Source organism: Notamacropus eugenii, chromosome 3 (genome assembly GCF_028372415.1).
Source record: "Notamacropus eugenii isolate mMacEug1 chromosome 3, mMacEug1.pri_v2, whole genome shotgun sequence".
Taxonomy (NCBI): Eukaryota; Metazoa; Chordata; class Mammalia; order Diprotodontia; family Macropodidae; genus Notamacropus; species Notamacropus eugenii.
In genome coordinates this window covers 485,337,557-485,352,014 of record NC_092874.1, presented here as the reverse complement: position 1 = coordinate 485,352,014, position 14,458 = coordinate 485,337,557, and the positions used below count along the sequence as shown (strand labels likewise).

The 14,458-nt window shown below is 46.6% G+C and overlaps 1 protein-coding gene across 4 annotated transcripts in view; it reads left to right on the top strand.

Annotated features, from left to right (window-relative positions):
- The window catches only part of SEPTIN7 (septin 7), a 64,796-nt gene that overhangs the window by 46,103 nt on the left and 4,235 nt on the right, over positions 1–14,458 (top strand). For all 4 annotated transcript variants that reach the window (XM_072599150.1, XM_072599149.1, XM_072599148.1 and 1 more), the window contains 2 exons: positions 4,070–4,121; positions 9,272–9,397. In XM_072599150.1, coding sequence (XP_072455251.1) covers positions 4,070–4,121; positions 9,272–9,397 — 178 coding nt within the window. The remainder of the gene's footprint in view (positions 1–4,069; positions 4,122–9,271; positions 9,398–14,458) is intronic.

Here is a 14,458-nt window from a genome sequence, read left to right as displayed (position 1 = left end):
CACGCACGCGTATCATTTCCAGTTCAGAGCATGTGATAGACCCCCGAGGCATCAACAATAATGGTGAAACGCTTAGGGAGCGGTGGAAGGGTTGTTGTGTACTTTGCATTCATTATCTTTTCACAGTCTTGAGGTGGGTAGGAAGTAGTTCCATTTCACAGATGCAGGCTCGGAGGCTTAATTTAGGGACCTGTGGTTACATGGGCCGGTTAATGCAAAGGCAGGCTGCTGCTCCCTGATCTCACCTGCCTCCACAAGGTCAGTTGTCACAGGTAGATGAGCCCCCAGTCCAGTGCTTTGTTGTCTTGAACAGCCTCAAGGCTCCGCCGCCTGCTGCACAGTTCTGCCTGAGTGCCTCAAGGAGACAGATCGCCATCTGCCAGCTACTTAACTTTTCAGACTTAGTGTCAATTCACCCCCATGCTCTCTATGTTTCAGATCAGCCGGACTACTGACTGCTCTGTAGAATTGAACTGTGTAAAATACCAGCTGGAAATGCCCGTCTTATTTTGCCTCTTAAGTTGGAATCAGGCAGCCTCTCAGGGGAATTGATTTTTTGAGCCCCAGACATGATGGGAAGTCATGGTCAAGCAGTTAGTTGTAGTGAACCAGGAGTGTGATATGGTAGCCAGGGATGGCGAGGGGTAGTTGGCCTGCCTTCTGCCCTTGGTTGGGAAGGCCATCCAGAGGAGGGAAAACCACAGTAAAGAAGGACCTGGGGGTCATGCCTTGTGAGGGCAGGAGGACCCGGGCAGGGTAGGCAGAGGGAGGGTGGATTTGAACGGCTCCAGCTTGTTCTACTAAAGAAGCCAGTTGAGGCTTGCTGTCAGAAAGAACTCGGTACCCATTTGATTGAGTGAGAGTAGAATTGGCTGTTAGAGGAGTGGTAGTGTTCCCTACACTGGAGGCTGGATGTGTTGGGGGTGGGGCAGGGTCACTGGGATGTGGCCACCCCGGATTCCTCTGGGCCATCTCCTGCTGTGACTTAGCATCCTGTCTCATCATGTTTCCTTCCCAACTGTCATTGCCACTCAGGTCCTTTATTGGCCGGTGCGTCCATATCAGCATCCAGATGGGGCCGTTCTTGAGAACATCGTTAGGAAAGCCCCAGCTCACCTGCTCTCTTGTCTTGTCTCCTCTCTCTGTCAGCCGCATTTACAGACTCTCAGGAGGATTACGGCACATTCTTCTCCTTTCCCACTGGCGAGGTGACACAGCTCGGGCTCTTCCATGGTTTCCCCTCTGAGTTAACATCGCTTTTGGTGTTGTCTTTCTCCTTTGAAAGCTGACTCAGTATTTGCTTTGCGTCTGACCATGAGGCGTCTGTTCAGCTTTCTGATGAATGGAAAGGGTGGTGTCTATTGTCCATTTCTGATTTTTCTGACTTGGCAGCTGCCAGAGGTTCTGCATGAAGTTCATTTCATTTTTAGAACATTTATTCAGTGTTAAAATCCATCATTTTCTAGCTTCCCTCTTTACAAAAGTGTTTAATGAGTCCAAGTGTGATGTTCTGGTAAGAAATGATCCCTAGTTTATCATCTATAAACACCAATTTTCTGCACAATTTCATCATCTCCCCTGGTGTCATCTGATGACTTGGAAGCTACTGAGCCCCAGGATATGGGAGTTGTTTGGAGGATTTCCTTAAGCTTTTTCTGTCCCTATTCCCTTCCTGATGGCTAGTCTCTCTACATGGTTCATCAAGCACGGCATAAGGTGAGATGACTGAGTGCCCCACAACAGCCTCTGCCCACTCCTTTCTTGGCATCTTCATGGAGAACTTGTGAGCTGGTGCCCCCTTTGCCTTTGGGCTTTATTGTTTGTGGGGCCTGCACAGGTTTGGTTGATTTGCTTGTGTCTTGTTTCATCTTATTGATCATGAGATGACAGTTGCCATATGTGATGATTCTTACTCTTTGCAGATGTGGGACTGGAAAGGGAGGGCCCAGAGCTCAAGGGCTCCCTGGGGGGAAAAGGAAGGGCCTAAGGGACGTAGGGTTTGCAGCCAGCCTCCATGTCACAGTGGGGTGTCCCTCAGAGGCCACTCTTGTGGTGACATCAGGAGGTGCATGGGTCACAGGCTTGAGGGGGCCACGCTCTTCAGGACAGGGACTGTGTTGGGAGAGAAGGAGGAAACAGAAAGATGGTCACAGAGAGAGAGAGAGACAAGTGTGCATTTCCTCCTTCCTGGTGACATGGGAAGGCCAAAGACCCTGAGCTCAGCTTCTGTTGACCCTGGTGTCCTTGTCTGTAAAATGAATGTCAGATGAGATAACATGTGCTATAGAAATGTAGTATTCCAGAGTTTGTTGGTTTCTGCTTTTTATGATGGAGGGAAAAGAGTAGATCAGGGCTGGGGTTGCCTTCCCTCTAAAAAAAGGAAGAGGAAAAAAAGGACATTTATTTAAAAAGAAAATCAAACAGAAGGAAGGTGGGAATAAATCACCGATGGGAGGACAGCTTTGAAAGCCACATGTTTGATATGTTATGTATTTGATGAGAGAAGCAAACTGGCCAGACTAGCCACTGCACTAGCAACGGTTGCATGTGCAGTTCCCTTTTTCTCTTCTGTACATATGGAAACGGTCAAGGTAATATAACAACTTGAGAAAACAGAGCTCGGCCACTTATGTCGGAGGGTAATGGTCTCTATCAGCCAGTGGGCTTCATGAGATATTGAGAGGACTCCAGACAGGCCCTCCTGATGTCCTGTGGAGTGACATCCTGTTGAGCAGTTGTGGAGGGGGGCCTGGTTTCCCATCCCAGTTTGGCACGTATTTGCCTTCTGAGTACTGGCCTCAGTTTCTTCAGTTTTAAAATGGGGGCAAGTGTCTGATGAGATGACCTCTGACATTGAAGATCAGTTTTGTGGTCTTAGGGGTGTGATGTTAGGAGGCAGCCACATGCTTGGGATTATAGACCCATTGGAGGTTACTTCTTCCCCCTTTAATCTGCAGGAAGGATTTACTACTATGGCTCACATCTCTGGCGGCAAGCCCTCTCTAGAGCCATGCCCCAGCCTGAGCTTAGCTGTTGTGGCCTGCCGTCTTTGCATATTAGTTGGGATCGTCATCCACTTGCATTTCCTATGGCCATCTAAAATTTTCTTTTCATCGTTATCAATAAAATTATCATTTTATTTCATGCACTCAGCTTTGTATTTTTTCCAGCACCTTTTCATTCTGTAGGAAGTATAAAGCTTGTTGAATTTGTAACAAGGAATGTTGGATCTTCTTCTGCTTTTCTTCCAGCTCTAAACATACTGTTGTTCTCTTATATGAGAGAGTGAAACCATATTAAATGACAAGCAACATGTAGGCTGATATGTGGTAGGGGGAGATGTCTGCTTGCCCAAGCGTAGGGGTTCCTTGTGTGGTAGAGTTGGGGGTGGAATGGAGACCTGGCAGTTCCAAGCATCTCCCAGAGTAACAAAGCCATATCTCAGGTGCCGCTAGGTGAATGCATCATCCTTAGCCACATTCTTGCTAACACTATTTCTGTCCAAGTGTGCCCTGGCATGGTGTTGGGTGAAACTACATTTTACAAACAGGCCACTGGAAGTTTCGTTACGGATGTTGATTGTTTATGACGTGTTTGCACGTTAGGGTGCTCTTAGGTGGTCCTGGCATTGATGAAACCAAAGCGTCTTAGGTGTACATCTTCAAAAGCTGTGTCCGTAACATCCAAATGGCCAACATTGTGGAAAGTTCTGTTCCGTTTCCAAGGTGAAAAATATGTTCAGAGTCATTCTGTTCTCTGTCAGCCCAGAAAATGTATAAAGAACAGTGTCAGGTTTAACTTCTCTTTGACATTTTTGACTTAAGGCGTGAGCAGAGAAAGCTAGAAGACACTGGCCTCCTCCTAGCTTGTCTGTCCTCAAGGAGCAAAGCCAGGGATGTGATTTCCTTCCACTTGGACAGTGCTCTCAAGGTGGGAGCTTAGAACTGTGGGAGGTCCTTAGTTTAAAAAAAGCTACTCTTAGCCACAATTGCAATATTGATAGTGATTGTTGGGAAAGCTTAGTATTCCTAAGTGAATTTACTTGGTGTATTCTGTGTTTTTCCTGCAGTTGAAAATGGTGATCATTGTGATTTCACAATTCTAAGAAACATGTTGATAAGGTAAGTGTGAACAGTAAACATGGAATTTAAACGAATTTTTTTTTTTAAAGCTGGAAAGTCCTAAGGGGCTGACTTCTCCAAGTATCAATTGTATTGAAAATGGGGATGGTGTTCATGGTGTGCTGTACTGTTAATTAGTATATATTAATTGTACAGAAGTGTGATCTCTGCCTCAAATGACTCAGTTTAGTTAAGACAAGAGAGGTATCCCAGTCAAAGAGTAGGTGGGTGATGTGAGCATTGAATGACAGCCAGTCTTGTTGCTGGGTGAAGTAGAAAGCTTGAGAGCTGTGACTTTCTTGATCTGAGAGCTCCTTCCATGGGCTTAGTGGAGCCCCTTAAGTCACTAGTCTTTATGCAGAATTTTGGTGAGGAGCTCTTTAGAATTCAGAATAATCCTAGGAAAACAGCCGTGGAAAATGGTGGAAAGCTCAGTAGCTTCATTTGGAGAAAGAGAACCTGGGGTCCTGTGCTCCCTCGAGTCCTCTGTCCCCTTTCCTACCTGTGTGTCTTCCTTGGGCCTCTTTGCTCATCCTTAAAATGAGATGACTATACCAGACGAGTATGTCTGGTCGAACTGATAATTCAATGACCTGCCAGAGATAGTGCTTCAGAGTCTGTTCCATGAGTTCTCTGCCCCTTAGAGGTTCTCCTTCCACCAAGTTGTTCATTACGTTGATGTTCTCTCTGGTTACCAAGGACATAAGAGAAGCACATACAACATGGCCATGTGGAGATCTTCCCAGAGCATCATGGAACACGTGTCCTGGGCAGAGAATGGCTTTGTCTCCTCTGAAGGCCTCCAGGTGTTCCTTCTTGTGGCTGAAATTGGGCCCATTTCGTCAAGGGCCAGAATACTATAGGGCTTTTGCAGTTTTTAAGATTCCTTGACCATTTTGAGGGTATCAGCCCAACAATAAATGGAGTGTGCTTATTATTTAGACCGACAGCTCAGTAGAGGGATGCTCGTGGAGCTGGGCCATTGAGGCGGTTCTTGAATGTGCAGAGAAACAGCAAGCTCAGAATTGAACGGCAGAAAGAGCACAGGTGGATGAAGAAACGTCATAACCCTTTCAGTGTCCCCAGGCTGAGAGTCTGGACCCAGGCTTGGAATCTTGCCAGGGAAATGGCATGCTCAGGAGAGCACTGGAGAGATGCTTTGTTGAGGTTGGAGCAAAGCATTCGGTGACTTGTTCTTACGAAGAGGTTGGATGTGGGTAAGTACATTTAGATTGATTCAGAACTGTCTGAATGGCTGAACTCCCAAGAATGAAGAGTCATTAAAAGGTCAGAAGCCTCGCTCCATTGGTGTGCCCCAAGAAACTAACTGATACGAATAAAAGTACAACTGGCTTCCATGTCATTATAAATGACCAAAAACACCCCAGCAATGTTCAGGAATGTGATCCATAAAGATTTTGTCAAGATGAGATGGCGGACTGAATCTGGGAAAATGAAATTTAATAGAAATACATGTAAAGGCTTTAACTTGGTAAGCTTGGGGATTTTTAAAACCCAGATTGGAGGAGGCGTGACTAGATGGCATTTTGTTGGAAAATTATCTGAGGGCTTTAGTGAACTGAAAGCTCAGGACTGGAGAAATGTTCAGTGCACTGTGCCCTGCTCAGACCTCACCAAGGGTAAGGTCTTACTGAGTTCTGGGCACCATGTTTTCGGAATGATCAGCTGGAGAGCCAGAGAACAACGAGGGAGGCTGAAGGTCATGCCGTCCTAAGATTGGGTGAAAACACTGGTGATGTTTATCCTCGAATAGAGAACTAGGGGACATGACAACTGTGTGCAAGTATTTGAAAAGATGTCAGATGGAGAAGGAAATGGCGGACCACTCCAGCACCTTGCCAAGGAAACCCCGTAAATGGAGTCCCAAAGAATCGGACACGATTGAATGATAACAAGAACACAGGGAAGAGAGGCTTAGTTAGATTTGTTGTAGTTAGCCCCAGAAGGAACCAGAGGCAGTGGAAGTGGCAGAGAGGCATGCTTAACATGGAGGTAAGCAGGTAGAGGAGGGTCTGGACAAAAGCTCAGATTGCTTGTTGCATAGATGACACAGAATATTTGTGTCGAGGTGTCTCTTGGACTTGGTGGAGTCTGAGATCTCTTCCACCCCATCCGTGGACAGTCCTAGTGACTGCTTTATCTTACTTCATTAGAGTAGGTTGACCTAGTGTTGAGAGAAGGGGAACTTTAGAGTTAGAGATTTATGAGCTCGTTAATTTGGGTGCAGATCGCAGTTCACCCATCCCCTTTTTCTGTTTAACTCTGTCCTGTCTTCCCAGAAGACTTCCCTCTAAGGGCTCCCCATGTGGCTGGGTACCCTCCTCACATGGACGGCATGCCATCATCGAGGCTCTTCTTCACCTGTCCTCTGTCTCACCAGAGGTCCTGCCCAAAGTCTTTTCCAGAAGATAATGACATCCTTTAACCTATTTTTCTTACATAATTCTTTGGCCAGAGTTGACAGACTGCTCACCAGCACTGTGCTTCTTGACCTTGTCCACTGGGTGACTCGGCTTTTATTGTCAGGATTTACATATCTGTAGCTCTTCTGCACTAGAGTTCTCCAGGCATTTGTGTGCCCTGTGTGTCTCCGCAGGCCCAGCTCCTTTAGCGGGCTAATCAGAGTTCTGCAGCTCTGTGTGGGCACCACAATGACATAAGGACTGGGGGATCTGGGGAACTTCCCCATCGTCAGGGAATCCTTTTCCCATCGAGACTCCACCAAGATGATGATAAGCCCCTTTGCCAAGCGTGCACTTGCCTCTCATAGGCTTTGCCTGATAGCATCAGCCAACGTGGTCCAACAGCACTCGACAGTCTTCAACAAATCCAGTACGACTTTACCATGGGTATCAGCAGGGTGCCCCAAGGTGTTTGCCTTCCGACAACCAATGCACAAACGCAGTGGGATCTCCCATTCTCTCCATTTTCCTTTAATTAGATTATAAAGATGGTTGTCTGCTGTTCTGTTCTCAGACTTCAGGGATGCTCTTAATGTATGCGTGCAGGTTATTTGCATAAATACTTTAGATGGGAGAAAGTAGGCACATTGAAGATGGCAGATGTTGGTATTCTCAGTTGCCTTTTTTAAGTTGGGGGATTCCCCCCACACTGCGATCCTGTGAGGTGGTGTGGCCTTTACTCCCTTTGTAATTAGCAGTGACCTTCACTGTGGAGGCATGCAGTCCGTCAAAGGCTCTGAAAAGTCAGTTAGCCAACAGTGCTTGCCTGCTTCATTGACTGAGGACACCTGAATGATCCTGCTGCCTTGTGCATGTCTAGACATATAATGTTGTCAGCTCCTGGGTCACATCGGCTTAGGGGTACTTGGCTAGCCTTGGCCAGGAGGTGCCAGGGTCACTGGTAGCCATGGAAATAGGGCTTTCATGGGTGTTAACCAAGTGAGGCTAAGGCAGAGACTGAGGCTTGAACTTGATGCCAGTATGTTCAAGAGAATTCAGAGTCTAGAGTGATTAGCTTTGGGGCTCAGTGGGCCCCACATTTCACTGATGTGGACAGTACTATATTAGAACATTTCTTTCTGGGTACTTGTCAGATGTCGGGATCTTCCTTTGCCCAGTTGGCTTCCAGAGGGCAGAAAATATTTAATGTGGAGGCTAGTTTGCCACTTTTTTGGTGGTATTCAATGACAGCCATCTAGCATTACTGTGACCCTCTGTTTTAATCATTCAGTAAGCTAGCACTTGTGAGAAGTCAAAGACAGTCCCTGCTCTCAAGGATCCCTCTCAGTCTAATGGAGGTAGGAAGGCAGGCACCAAGATGGAGGACTGGGAGAGGCTTCTTGCACAAAGGTGGTGCAGATGAGGAAGGAGAGTGAGGCTGGGCTGGGCCGAGGAGCTGGAGTACCTTGGGTGAGGCAAGGCCCTGGTGGGGGGAGGGGGTGCTGCAGTGATACTGGAGAAAGAACTATTTCAGGTTACTGAGACTGATCAGCAAGCTTGGGTGCTTATGGGATAGAGCCTCCTGAGCAAAGCTCAGTCATGGATGAGGCTCTGATGGGGGCCCAAGTGAAGCCTAATGGAAGGTTTGCAGTCCGCTTTTATAAATATTATCTCATTTTATCCTCACAGTAACCCTGAAAGATGGGAGGGGCTATTCCCATTTTACAGATGAGGAAACTGAGGCCCAGAAGGGTTTTAAGGGTGGGAGCGTGTCCAAGTCTTGATGACTTCAGGCCCAGTGCTTCCCCTCAAGGGGAGGTGGCACATCATGTTGCTTCTTCTATAACTTGTGTTCTTGTAAAGGGAGATTGAAAATGACCATTTGTTTTCTCCTTTAGAAAGGGTGGACATCCGCTTTCTAGGAACATGTGGAATTGCTCCTTAGACTCAGCAGATGCTTGTGCGATACTTTATTCTGCCATGTTGGAATTCTTTTTTTGCCGTGGTTGGGGAGATTTTCTTTGTAGTGGGCACTGGGGGCTCCCCACTGTGGGCCTGGTACTTCTCACCCAGGTAATAGAGTAAATGGAATGTGGGAGCTGGAGACGGAGAGCCCTGAGTTAAGCTGTGTGATCCTGCATGAGTCACTTAATGGTTCTCTGCCTTAGTTTCCTCATCTGTAAAATGAGAATAACGACACCCGCCTCCCTGGGTTGTTATGGGGCTCAAATGGGACAACATCTGAAAAGTGCTTTGCCAGCCATAAAGCTATTGTCATCATTGACGCTGTCTTAGTCATGTGATCTGGCTTGGGGGGAGGTTTCCCAGACTTCTCTGCTGTGGGTTGGACAAGATGCCCTGTGAGGGCCCTTCCAGTTTTGATCTTCATCCCATAATTCTAATTCCTTGGCAGTTGGTAATGCCCATATGATGATTTATGGAATCTAAGTTACTGAACATCCTCTGTTAGAACGCACAGCTGCTTGGGCTGCTCCCAATTGGAAGCTGCCTGTAACCCTAACACCCCTTCTGGGGAGTTTTATTGAATTGGGACCGCGACTTCCTGATCTTTATCTGGTGGGCAGGGCTTAGTTTGGGGAAGTAAGTACTAGTTGTCAGGCTCGGGGTGGTGCTTCATCCCTTAAAGAGGAGGGTGGCCTGGGAAGTTTTGTTCTGCTGTTTGGTGAAAGCAGGAACAGATGTTCACTGTCATCTTTGTCGTGACAGAACCCACATGCAGGACCTGAAGGATGTGACGAACAACGTGCACTATGAGAATTACAGGAGCCGCAAGCTGGCGGCTGTGACATACAACGGTGTGGACAACAACAAGAACAAGGGACAGCTGACCAAGTGAGTGGGCTGGCGGGAGGGAGGTTGGGTGCACTAGCGCCTCCACACACAGCCAGGCCAGCCACCTGCCCAGCTGCCTTCTGTGAAAAGTGGTGGTGCCTTTGGCAAGCCACAGCAGAGACCGTTCCTCCTCACATTACTGCAGTTCTAAAGGCTTTCTCTTCACTCTCCATTGTCCTTAGACATCTATCATCATTCAATTTGTAAAGCCCCTCCCTGGCTCTGGTTTCACCGGCAGCTCTTGACCTTTTCAGTTCTGGTTGGATAAGTGAATTCAGAACAATTGTTAGACTTCATGTAGTCCTGGTTCTTTTACAACTGACAATGTCCTTTGAAGGGAAATGACTTAGCCAAAGCCACAAAGGTAGGAATTCAGACTTGAGTCCTCTGGCTTCAGCCCCGCTCCCTGCGGCTTTGTTCCGATGTGGCCTTGCAGCCTACGCAGCAGCCCAGGATCCATGGGGACCCTGGCCTTTGCCTTTCTGTTTGTCAGCTTCTGCATGTCTGAAGAACTCTCCACTGTAGAGAGAGGGTCAGCGTCAAGCTTGCCTTGCCTTTTTCTGTATGAACTCAATGCCAGTGATGGTGGGACAGCAGGGCAGACCCCAGGAATGTGTGACAGGGTGCCACCATCCATGCCCAGGCTCCACACTTTCTGTTGCTGCTAGCTTTTCTACCCTACCTAGCATCCTACAGATAGACCAGGCAAACCCATCGAGGTCTATATTCTGTTGTCTCCCAGGACTGTGCCCTCACAGCTTTTCCATCCTTGTTCTGGGACCGGAGATGAAGGCTGCCAGTGGTGTCTTTGCATGATGCCAGCCACCATTTGGGAGAGAAGCCCAGTGAACTTTATAAGTATTGTCTGAGGGCCAGGAAGAAAAATTCACAAAGTATAATTTATTTAAATGTTACCTGAGATTCTTTTTATGTGAAATTGAAGTTTTTTCTCTTGTTCATCAGAGCCATACCTCTAGTGTCCCCTGTGTAATTCTCACTACTCAACATGAACTTGAATGTGAAGTGAGATGCCTCCTCTCTCTGGCACACCCCACATTTAATCAGGATCTGATTTTGCTTTGGTTTTTGTTCAGATGGGCATTTTTTTTTACTTCCCCAAAGCATACCCTTGTTTCCAGATGGAATTATCCTGTTTTTCTGCTGGCTCCATCCTACTGTTGAGCTGGAGCTACTCAGATAGCATCAAAACCCTGAAGGGGGGGTTCCTGCTGATTTCCATTGTTTTTTATTCAAATTTAAATTTACTCTATATTATATAATATAAAGTTCTTTAACATTTTCTTTTTCCTCTTCCCTAGCACTTTGCATTGAGCACAGTAGGTATTTCATAACTCCTCTTCCTACTGCCATCCCAGGAACCTTTTGGCCTGAGCCCGAGTTCCCTCTTTGAGCTGCCACTTAGGGACTCTGCAAGGTTTTGTTCTGTTTTTTCCATGATTGACTCTGAAAAGATGATATGCACCAAGAAAAGGGGCTTGGATGTGGCACCCGACTCTCAGGTGTGAAGACCCTTCCTCAGTCTTAATTTCACTTGAACCTTTTGTCTACATTGCTGGGAGTTTAAAACACGTAAAGGCTCGAAACAGCCATGCATCCTTAAAACAACTTGTATTTTTGCTTTTTGTTTAGATTAAATGAACTGAAGTTATGCATTTGGTATGAATTTATTGAACACTTGCATGGTCACCTCCCTGAGGTCGGAGACCCAGTCCTGTATGTGACCCCAAGAAGTCACTTCTAAGCTGTCAAATGAGGAAACCATGCAGTGACCCAAGGTCCTCTCATCTTTTAGGAGTCTTTTGATTTCTGGGACTTGATCACAAAACTTGATCCGTCCTTACTGTTTCTAAATAGAACTAATGCTTAATTAGCAAAAATATTGACACTGGCCTTACTGACTGTTAGTGGCACCTGTAAGAATCCATTATAAATGCATTCTTTTCAGAATTTGTGGGATTGATGTTTATTATTTTATGCTGCTGCATATGCTTTTTAAGCTCATAAATCTGATGTCCACATCACTAATTCAGCTTCTCTGTCCAGTATCACTGACAATCTGTTACTCAGCCCATTCATAGGCTTTCTTGAGCTCTCTGCAGCCCTGGATGAATCAGCAGTGAACATTTTCTCCTGAGGTTACATCCTGGCCTGTCTGACCTCACTTCCTTTGTCTCTCCTGGTCCCTTTCCCTCAGTTTCTGTGTCTTTCATTGACCTCCTTTGCTCCCATGGGCTGAACTACGATCTCCCGTGCAGATGACCCATCTTCTGTCTTCCCCTGGACATTCCACAGTCACCCCAACCCTTTCCCCTAAAGGCTCTCCTTTTTCTTACACCCCTGTTTCTTTCCAGGCTACTTCACTCCCCTTCAGCTCTTCACTTGCCTTCCCCTGCCCCCAAATGAATAATCACTGGATTATAGCTTTAGAGGTGATGGGTGCCCTGGGGAGGCCACCTAGCCCAGCTCTGTCTCATTTTACAGATGAGAGAACTGAGGCTCAGCTCGTGACTGTCAAAGGGTGCTACCGAACCCAGGCCTTCTGACTCCAGTGACAGCTGCTAGGCCTTGGTACTAGGGAGGCAAAGATAGGACTGACACACGTAGCCCTCCCTCAGGGAGTTGTTGTTCTCCTGGGGGATGCAGCATAGAGACAGATAGGAATCTGCCAAGTGGCAGCTGTGGGCACCCAAAGTGGCCTCTGTCCTTGTTTGAGCTGAGCTTTGATGACAGAGGGAGGCAGGGGTTCCAAGAGTGGACTGGATGAGGGAAAGCATGCCAGGCAAGAGGCCTTGACTGCCAAAGCATGGAGGTGGGAGTGACATGGTGTGTTTATCATGTTATATGGTCCGTTGGATCAGCCTGGAGAAGGCCCCCACATCTTGATTCTCCCTAAGTCCCTTTCTTCTCATTTGGCCCACCGCCATTGCCTTCCGGGCTCTTCCATTCTTCCATGCACCTGCCAAATGTATATGGTGAGTTAGAGTAACAAAAATAGGGGATATTTCTATAGCATGTAGTCTGTGCCAAGTGTGCTACAACTCTTAGCTCATTTGGTCCTCACAGCACCCTTGGGAGGCAGCTGCTGCTGTGACTGAGGTAGACAGAGGTGAAGTGACTTGCCCAGTGTCACCCCGCTCGGAAGTATTTGAGGCTGGATTTGAACTCAGGCCTTCCTGCCTTCAAGCTTCACTGTGGGATCTTAGCTGAGACCTGAGGGAGCATTGGGACTGGCCAGAGTTCATGAGAATGCCAGCCAGGAGGGCGGGTCAGGGTAGCTAGGGTGGGGAGCCCTGTAAGGGAGAGTGGAAAGGGGGCTATGTGCCAGGCAGGCACTGTACTTAAGTACTTTTTATGAATATGTGATCTTCTTTGGTCCTCATAGCAGTCCTGGGAGTCAGGTGCTGTTATTATCCCCATTTTAAATGAGGGAGTTGAGGCAAACAGAGGTCAAGTGACTTGCCCAGGGTCACACAGCCATTCAGTGTCTGAAGATGAATTTCTTGGTGCCTCTACAAGATTGTCCACATGTCCCTGCCCTCAGCCATCGCCTCCTTTTACATCAAGCTGTGTGGAGCGTTTCTCTCCTGATTCTTTGTTTTATATCACCAAAATAAAGTTGGGTTCCTGTGCAGAGCAAAATACTTGCTATGTAGTGGTGCAGTGGTTTTTCTGGACGTTTTATTAAATGGGCGTTGATGCACCAGAAGAAAGCTCCAAAGTGATAGCAGAATTGAAAACTCAGGCCCAGAACACACGCACCCCCCAACTTGCGAACATGGGTTGTATGTGGTGCCTCCAAGTGGGAGACACAGGAATGGGGGAGCCCCAGTGGGGAGCCTTAGGTGTTCATACGGATTCCTGAAAACCCTGCAGATGCTTTCCTGCTTTGCTGAGACACTGTTCTTGAATGTCTGCGTGTCAGATCAAAGGCAAATAAACTTTAAAAGTGGTCTCATGAGAATTATTTTTGAATTATTTTCAAATATTCATGTGGAATAGGCACAAAACTCGGCACACTTTCTTAGGACCTTTTCCTAGCCAATCTATTCGATACCATCATGTGGTGATAATTTATTAAATGAAATCAAACTTCCTCATGAGGAGATTTTTGGTTTTGATTACGTAACCTTAATCTTTAGGTATATGGAGCCTGAGTTTGCCTTAGAATTATTGCTTTCAATATCTGTGGTTTCCTTGGAGCATGTAAGTCTCTGTATGTTTTGTTCTTTTAGATTTGACACAATTGAAGGCATGTGAGTGGTCATTTAAATTTTTCCAGACTTAAGCAGGTTTAGTCCCTAAGAATTTTTAATGTTTTAAGTTATAGAAATGAACCTAGAACTGAGAGAACTGGCAGCTTTCATAATAGCAGCATAAAAAACTCAATCCCTTTCACTTTTCACTATAGCAACTAAGAATTTTAAATATAAGGACAAACTGTGGGATTGGCCAGCCTTCTGAAGCCCGTGACATCTGTTCTAGGGGGTGGCTAGACTGGGCTGGACTGGACAGTGTTGAAGTTTTAAAAGCAAGCCCTCCCCCTCAGCACACACTCACCCTTGTGTCTGAGCATCTTCAGGAACAGGTTGTCGCTTTCTCCTCCTCACCTTCCCTCGCTTAGTTCCGGTGATTTTCAGCAACTATATTTAAGAGGAACACAGTCCATTTGTTGAAGAGTTCCAGATTGCAAAGATTTCCTAAAAAAGCGCATTGGCTTAGGATCTCAGATGTCAAGTAACAATTTAGCATGGAACAGAGATTTACTCACTGTAGTCTTTTTAGATATAACCCCTAAAACAAATTGGTCCTGTTTTTGTAAGTGAGGGGCCACCCAGCCCCCCCCCCCCCAATGATTTTTGTAAACACATAGGGCAACATTTCTACTTTTTTCTGGAAGATTTTCTCGGAATTTCAGTTTCTTGAACTTAACTGCCTTTATCGCCTTCTTCAGGTGGACCTTGTGCCAGCCAGCCACACACACGTGTGTATGTTTTCCTCATCACATGTGAATTTTGGGAGCACAGATCAGGCCAGATGGGC